General features: G+C 41.0%; 1 protein-coding gene across 1 annotated transcript; it reads left to right on the forward strand.

The window, feature by feature from the left end:
- Window positions 1–4,308: 4,308 nt before the first annotated feature.
- Window positions 4,309–7,804, forward strand: LOC141101498 (uncharacterized). The gene has a single exon (XM_073590626.1). The coding sequence runs from the start codon at window positions 6,383–6,385 to the stop codon at window positions 7,643–7,645; it is 1,263 nt and encodes a 420-aa protein (XP_073446727.1). The 5' UTR covers window positions 4,309–6,382; the 3' UTR covers window positions 7,646–7,804.
- The last annotated feature ends 1,442 nt before the right edge of the window (window positions 7,805–9,246 follow it).

Genomic DNA, 9,246 nt, shown 5'->3' on the forward strand with positions numbered 1-9,246 from the left:
TATCCAGTAGCATCTATCTCTTACTTATAGATGGTACTGTGCAGGCTCCTCCATCACCGGTGACATTTTTCTGGATGTAATTTTTTTATGTAAAATAGGGGGCAGGTCACTGAAGGATCAGTGTCATAAGCCAATACAGATGAATATGTACGCAGAGCACAACATAAGTCCCCGCACACAGCCACTCCCACAACCACTCCCACAACCCCACCCCGAAGCATGAGAATCTTATTAATTGAAAGCTGCAAATACAGATTAAACAATTACTATCCCGCAGCTGTCCAGAAAAGGCACACCTATTAGAAGCGCCAATTCCAACGCTTCGCCATGCTCTTCCCACTTGCCCTGTGTTTTGTTTTATTTCTAATAAAAGACTGGCTGTGTTTTTATTTACCATATAACTATAGGATTAGTAATGGATAGGTGTCTTTTATAGATGTCTCTCTATTACTAAGCCATGGGCTTGATGTCACCTGACAATACAAGGGTGACATCAACCCCACAAATATGAACCCCAATTGACATCACTACAGGGCAAGTGGGAAGAATCGGGCAAAGCGCCAGAATTGGCGCATCTAATAGATGTGCCTTTTCTGGGCAGCTGCGGGCTGCTATTTTTAGGCAAGGGGTCAATATCCATGGACCCTTACAAGCCTGAGAATACCAGCCCCCCAGTTGTCAGCTTTAGCAAGGCTGGATGTCAAAAATGGGGGGGACCCCACGCGGCTTTTTAATTATTTATTTAAATAATTAAAAAAAACTGTTTTGGGACCCCTCTATTTTTGATAACCAGCCTTGCTGAAGCTGACAGCTGAGGGTTGCAGCCCCCAGTTGTGAGTTTTGCCAGACTGGTTATAGAAAATACAAGGGAACCCACGCCGTTTTTTTCATTCATTTATTTAGTTATAGTGCAGGCGATGGGTGAGGAATACTCCCATCATCTGCTCCTGCTGTCACTGTTTTTAGCAGCAGGTGTAGGTTGATGGGAGTAATAGTCCCAAAAGCCCCCACCTGCTGTCATCATTCTGACTAACTCTCATCATTCTCCCCGCCAGCAGAGCAGAGGAGAATGATGAGAGCATCTTCAGCACCCGCCACCGTGGAACAGCGCTTACTGTAGCGCTTCTTCTGTGTCGGCCATCCATGTGGTACTGATGCTGCACATGGTTGTCACACGTGTGCCACCAGTATTACACACAATGGACATCTCTGGTACCGGAAATATCAGGACGTGTGAAATCGGCCTTATACACAGTTCTTTTTAAATGCCGAATATTTCTTCTTGAAACTCATCTGACAGAAAATATTGGAGCTTACGATAGTTTAGATTGTGAAGTCTCCGAAACCCATACGTTAATTACACCAGAGAGGTTTCGCCACTAGCTGCTCATTTATTACTGATGGAGACTGTGGAGTTTGATTGTTTCAGTAGTTCCTAATCAGGCCCCATTATTAATATCTGACATGTGTCACTTTATGTGGTGGTAAGTTTGGAATTCTTCACAAAGGATAATAGAAAACAAATGGATCTTACAAATTATTTTCCAGCTTCGCACTATGCCCTACATACGGTTGTAGACTACTGTCTGGGCACATGGCAGTGTTCAGAAGGGAAGGAGCGCCATTTAGCTATTTGAATGCAGATCTAGCTGGAATAGTTTGCAGACACAATGTATTCGGAGCACTGTTCGTGGTCAACTGGCAGCTCAAAAGATGTCCACCAGAAGGCACTATCTTCTCTGCTGTCCATATCCCAAGGATCAGGGGCGTATCTGGGGGGGGCAGCCGGGGCAGTTGCCCCGGGCGCAGCTGGCAGGGGGCGCAGTTGGGCCGCCTAATGCAGCGGTCCGCAGTGTCCTCCCTGGCGGCTGCGTTCTGCCGCCCCCCCGGCCTGAGAGTCGGTGGTTCTCTGTATCAGCTGTCAAGCTGACAGCTGGCGCAGAGAAGGTGCGCGTGCCAGCTCCCAGGGAACAATTGCACTGGCGTCTATATAGATGCCAGTACAATTGAAGCTCTGACCGCCGGGCCATAGCGAAGTCAGCAGTGTGATCAGGTCATGTGATCACACTGCTGACGTCACTCCCTGGCGTCCAGAGCGAACGCTGGTGGTAAGTGCACCACTGTGGAGCTGAAGACACCGAAGATGGGGGGGCGTTAGTGTGGGGGGGTTAATGAGTGGGGATGGGGGTTAATGAGTGAGGATGGGGGTTAATGAGGGGATGGGGGTTAATGTGTGGGGGGTTAATGAGTGGGGATGGGGGTTAATGTGTGGGGGGTTAATGAGTTGGGATGGGGGTTAATGTGTGGGGGGGTTAATGAGTGGGGATGGGGGTTAATGAGGGGGGTTAATGAGTGGAGATGGGGGTTAATGTGTGGGGGGTTAATGAGTTGGGAAGGGGGTTAATGTGTGTGGGGGGTTAATGAGTGGGGATGGGAGTTAATGTGTGTGGGGGGGAGCCAAACCAAATTCTTGTCCTGGGTGCCAGAAAGCCTAGATATGCCTCTGCCAAGGATTGACTTGCTCATCTAACACCATTACATGGATCTGGACTTACACTGGGACCCCTAGGCTTGGACCATGGTGTTACCTGCTATTCTGTGGTGTTAGATAGCAAGAGGCATAGTCAGGTAGCTGGGTCAGAACCAGAAGGACAGAATCAGAAGACACAAGAGTAGTCAGTAAATGGGCCACGGTCACAACAGGGAATAAACCTGTTCCGACAAGCCTACAGCCTGCAATGATCCTCGGTCTACTGAACCACCGCACGACCTGCTCTACCCTCTCCTACTGTATCCTCACCCATCCCTGTAGACTGTGAGCCCTCGCGGGCAGGGTCCCCTCTCCTTATGTACTTGTGCATCCCTTGTCTTACACTTGTTTATTATTCTTGTCTATAATTCCCCTTTTGACATGTAAAGCGCCATGGAATAAATGGCGCTATATAAATGCATAATAATCTAAAATCTAATCTATAAATGCACAGAAAAAAGATGAGAAAGGGTCCAGCTTCACAAAAAAGTCCAATTTATTGTTTAAAAATAAGTCCAGAACAAAAAAGAAGAAATTCGTTCACATGAGTAACAGATGGTGGGTTACGTGTTTCGAACAAAAGCTTGTTGTTTCTCAAAGCTACTTCCCCTGGCTGTTACTACAATTTATACTCATTTCACCCAATAAAGTCAAATTTAAAACACATGATGTGAAAAGAAAAAAAAAGGAAACAAAATAACTATAGTGCACAAATAATTATATATACATAAAAAACGGAAGGAATTATGAAATCCATATAAAAAGAAAAGGCAGGCATTTATATAAAAAAAGAGAAAAAATGAAAAAAACATATGCATATAGATTACAATTACATTAATACCATCAATAATGGAACATCATTTCTCTTCTGGCATTCCATCCATTGGGAAAACGTGTTCAGATAAGAAAAATCCAGTATGCTTCTCGTGTTAGAAGACGTTTCTTTAAATTTCCACCTCTTGTGTGTGGCATTATTTTCTCGATACCCATAACACGAAAAGATTCAGCACTTCTTTGATGTTCATTAATGAAATGTCTGGATGCAGATGAAATAGATCGATTATCACTAGAAGGAGATGAAATATCGGTTATGTGCTCAGATATGCGAGTCTTGAGCATGCGAGGTGTGCAGCCCACATATCTCAGATTACACTCTGAATAGACAAATATATTACGTTCTTACTATTACAATTAATATATTGTTTTATTATATGCTCATTGCAATTGGTGCTATCAAAAAAAAGAGTGGACAATGTCGGACTGTGCACATGTTCTGCATTTAGATGTGCCACAACGATAAAAACCGCAGCAATGCAACCATGTCTGAGACAACATATCCAATAGTGTTGGCTTTTTTTGCAACCACTTGACAACCTTTGGGCAAAATATTAGATAAAACGTCATCTTCAAATAGAACGGGTCAATGTTTTAGAATAAGTGTCTTAATGGTATTGAACTGAGAACTGTACTGAACAGAGCATACAATTGTATCTTGATTTTTATCGTTATTATCTGCCCTAGGTAACAACATATCATGTCTTTTCTTTTTGTGCACAATTTTCTTTGCTCTATCAAGACACCAATTAGACTAACCTCTTTTTCCCAACTTGTCACAACATGAATTAATTTCCTTTTTCAAGATATTGTCATCATTACAATTTCTGGTAATTCTAGTAAGCTCCCCCACTGGTATAGATTTAATAGTATGCCTGGGGTGGCTACTAGAAGCATGTAGTATACTATTACCAGAGAGTGGTTTACAGAATGTAGCAGTGCTGATAACAGCACCTGCAACACCCTTCAGTGTGCGGTCCAAGAATGAAATCACATGTGGGTCAGTCACAGATGTAAATTTTAGATTGAAATCATTAGAATTAAAATACTCCACTAATTCTGATATAGCAGACACATCACCACTCTAAATAAGGAGTGTATCATCGATGTATCTGCCATACCAGAAAATGCTGGACAAAAACGGATTGTTGTCAGAATATAGAATTACCTCCTCCCAATGCGACATGACAAGATTAGCCACCGATGGCGAGTGTTTGCCGCCCATTGATACTCCTCTGCATTGCAGAAAAAAGTCCCCATCAAAGAAGAAATAATTATGAAGCATCAGAAAATGAATAACCTGCACAATATAATTACATAATTCATTAGTATAATCACTTTATTTGTACAAGTGAAATTCTAGTGCTCTAATTGCAATGTCTTGGGGGATAGAGGTGTAAAGGGCAGTGACATCGCAGCCAATCCACTGAAATTCACCGTTCCAAACCACATTTGAAAATTGATGTAGTACGTCTTTTGAGTCTCTCAAGAACCCCAGAACTCGTGTAACCAGTGGTTGTAATAAGAATCTGCCCACTGGCTGAGGTGTTCAGTGAGAGACCCAATGCCCGATACAATGGGGCGCATGGGGGGTGGTGATACACTTTTATGCACTTTAGGTAACCCATATATTGTAGGAATAATAGGGAAATCAACTTTCAAAAAATCTACCTGTGCTTTCGAGTTTAAACACCTTTCTATGAAAATCCTTTGTGGGATCATGAGGCAATTTTCTGTATGTAGAACTGTCACTTAATAAAGCATTCATTTGATCTCTGTATTGGGCGGTATCCATGATCACGATCAGACCACCTTTATCTGCTTTTTCAATTGTTATTTTAGTTGTTTTTTTAATTTCATCAATGGCTCTCTGCTGTTTGTGACTCAAATTACTTTTTTACCTCTGTGCTTTAATTGTTACGTCCAGCTCTCTGAGTTTCCCACTTCATGACATTTTGAAACTTGTCCATGCACTCAGCTCTGGACTGGATGGGATAAAAACTCGGATTTTTTATGCATAAATTTTCTGCTTGAAAAACATCCCTAGAAACAATGGTATTAGTGGAATATAACTCATTCAAATTCTTTAATGCTATCTGCTCAGAGAAATTGAGACCATTATATTCATTATGTGCAGAAATATTCGTAACAATAAGATCCGGTTCTTGTGCAAAGACACAAGAGTAGTCAGTAACCGGGCCACGGTCAAAGCAGGAGACAAATACACAAGCCGGAAGCTGAGCACAGAGGACTGAACCAGAGGAGAACAGCGCTGTATCTGGCAGATTCCGGCCATGTGCTTTGCGCTTTAGTAGGGTGTGGTACTTTCCAATTGGCTGAAGTAGGGAGCAGATTACTCCAGCTGGACAGCAGGAACAGATCCCAGATGAGATTGGACACACCATATGCAGAAGCCCTAATATAACTAAATGACAGAAAACCAGAACAGTCATAAAGTGATTCCATGTTATTAATTAATTCACTGAGGGTTATAATCCTTAGGAGGAGTGAATATTTTGACTACACAGCCACTTTCCGGAAATTAACACACAGTGGATGTTGGAGAGTGAAAATTACACATTTGCCATTTTATTACCCAGCACATAGTGCCCAGATTGTGCTCCAGGAGACACCACAAATTAAGTGGGTTCTTATCAATGTAATATTGCTAAATAAAGGGATCCTAAATGTTGTTTGCGCACACTGCAAGACTACGAAGTGAGAGCGGATTTTGCTGGATTGGTTTATAGAAACCCTGTTGCTTTTCAACAGCGTTTGAGCCCCTAAAAGTGTGGGAACCTCTGTTTTTCCATTGACAGATGATGGACCTGAGTGGGGACTTGTTTTTTGTGAGATGAGAATTGGTATTTTTTTTGCCTACATAACATTGATTGGTTTCTTTTTATTTGATATTTGGGAGGCAGAATGAACAAACAGTTGAACACCGCACACTACTGGCTCATCCAACAAGGTTTTCTATTAGACTGTGAACTGTTTTTTACATAGCTTGCCATTTTTATGGACAGTTTAAGTAGAAATGTTCAAAATGATAAAACTCAAGGATATTTTATTAATTTTTTTTTTATCTTAGCAGATGACTGTACCAGGAGATCAGAGGGACAGCTGACATCTTCAATTTTTAAATCTGATGATCTTGAGATCCTACAAGATACAACTGAAGTGATTACTATTACTCCAGATATATCATCATCCATTCACAGCAAAGATCTGTCATATAAGCCTATGAAACAGGTCCCATCTTCTGATTCATTGATGACTACTAAGGAAAATCAAAGTCACAAAAGAGACAATAAAAAACAAACTGCTCCTAAAGCAAAGAAGTCATTTTCATGTTCAGAATGTGGGAAATGTTTTAATCATAGCTCAAAATTGGTTAGGCACCAGAGGACTCACACAGGGGAGAAGCCCTTTTCCTGTTCAGAGTGTGAGAAATATTTTACTCAGAAATCGGACCTTGTTGCTCACCAGAGAATTCACACAGGAGAGAAGCCTTTTTCATGTTCAGAATGTGGGAAATGTTTTAAACAGAAATCAGACCTTGTTATTCACCAGAGAACTCACACAGGGGAGAAGCCTTTTTCATGTTCAGAATGTTCGAAATGTTTTAAGTGTAACTCAAAATTGGTTAGGCACCAGAGGACTCACACAGGGGAGAAGCCTTTTTCCTGCTCAGAATGTGAGAAATGTTTTAAACAGAAATCAGAGCTTGTTACTCACCAGAGAACTCACACAGGGGAGAAGCCTTTTTCATGTTCAGAATGTGAGAAATGGTTTAATCATTACTCAAACTTGGTTAGGCACCAGAGGACTCACACAGGGGAGAAGCCATTTTCCTGTTCAGACTGTGGGAAATGTTTTAACCAGAAATCAGAATTGGTTATTCACCAGAGAACTCACACAGGGGAGAAGCCTTTTTCCTGTTCAGAATGTGGGAAATGTTTTAAACAGAAATCAGACCTTGTTATTCACCAGAGAATTCACACAGGGGAGCTTTTTTCATGTTCAGAATGTGGGAAATGTTTTAATCTTAACTCACATTTGATAAGGCACCAGAGAACTCACACAGGGGAGAAGCCTTTTTCATGTTCAGAATGTGGGAAATGTTTTACTCATAACTCAAATTTGGTTAGGCACAAGAGAACCCACACAGAGGAGAGGCGTTTTTCATGTTCAGAATGTGGGAAATGTTTTAACCAGAAAGAGAATCTTGTAAGACATCAGAGCAGTCACACAGAGGAGAGGACTTTTTCATTTTCTTAATGTGGGAAATATTTTACATGGAAATCAATTGTTAATAAACATCAAAGATGTCACATAGGGGAGAAGCCTTTTTTTGTTTAGATTGTTGGAATCGTTTTAACCAAAATTGGATTTTCTTAAAGGGGTTATCGCTTTTCATTCCTCTTTGCTGACAAAAGGATAAAAGTAAACTTTATTACTTCCAAATGTAAATCTATACCCATAATTCACTCCCTGAAGGTTAGTCAGAAGGTGACTAATAGAAAAAACATATCTCACATCTCAATATATAGGGTGAGGTGATGTTTACACACTCACTCTCCAAGCCTTTCATTTCTATGGGTTTCATCGTCTTCACCAAAGGCGTCATCAGGAGACTATTTAATATTGACCTATGTTCAAGCTGGACTAGACGAAAATAAAAACTAAAATCATGTATCATGTGATCTGAAACAGTCAGAAAACTAGCCCCATATTGGCAGATCCGAGACCTCAAACTATATAGTTCGTAAGTTTATGAGCCCCTCCAGTGTCAGGAATAGATAGTATGTGACAATACAGTATAATTCTTGTGTTTTTCTCCTATAGGGACTGCCCTAGTTTGGTAATGTAACTGCTGTTACTTAGTAGTGCAGACAAATTGTCCTAGACTAAACTCAGTCTTCAGACGGCCCAATATGTACCACTCAGGGAAAACTTACCTGCTCCAAAGATCATTATTATTATTTATTATTATAGCGCCATTTATTCCATGGCGCTTTACATGTGAGGAGGGGTATACATAATACATACAAGTACAGTAATCTTAAACAATACAAGTCATGACTGGTCCAGGATGAGAGAGGACCCTGCCCGCGAGGGCTCACAATCTACAAGGGATGAGTGAGGATACAGTAGGCGAGGGTAGAGCCGGTCGTGCAGCGGTTTGGTGGATCGGTGGTATCATTAGCAGCTTCTAACTAATGGCCATGCTGCGGTCTGTCAGGGAATGAGTGCAATATCGTTATAAAGACTAGGGATATGTGCAGTCATAATGCCTGGGAGATCTGTGCCATTATTTAGTATGAATATGGAAATTATCTCTGAAAGGTAAGTGTTCCCTGAGTGGTATATACGGGATTATCACATACTATCTATTCCTGACACTGGAGGGGCTTATAAACTTACACAGTATATAGTCTGGGGTCGCCCAATATGGGGCTAGTTTTCTGACTGTTTCGGATAACACGATACATGATTTTAGGGTTTTCTTTGTCTAGTCTTGCTTGAATATACAGTTGTGCTCAAAAGTTTACATACCCCGGCAGAATTTTTGCTTTCTTGGCCTTTTTTTCAGAGAATATGAATAATAACACCAAAACTTTTTCTCCACTCATGGTCAGTGGTTTGGTGAAGCCATTTATTGTCAAACTACTGTGTTTTCTCTTTTTAAATCATAATGACAGCCCAAAACATCCAAATGGCACTAACCTTCAGGGGGTGAATTGTGAGTATAGTTTTACATTTGGGATTAATAAAGTTTAGTTTTATCCTTTTGTCGATGAATCTTCTAATCAAGGGATAAATATATTTTTTTTTTTCTCAGTGAACTCATTCCTCATGTTTGGCCTCATTAAAATAAA

The sequence above is a fragment of the Dendrobates tinctorius genome, unplaced genomic scaffold, assembly GCF_039654945.1.
Source record: "Dendrobates tinctorius isolate UK_male_01 unplaced genomic scaffold, ASM3965494v1 ptg000119l, whole genome shotgun sequence".
NCBI classification, from domain to species: Eukaryota; Metazoa; Chordata; class Amphibia; order Anura; family Dendrobatidae; genus Dendrobates; species Dendrobates tinctorius.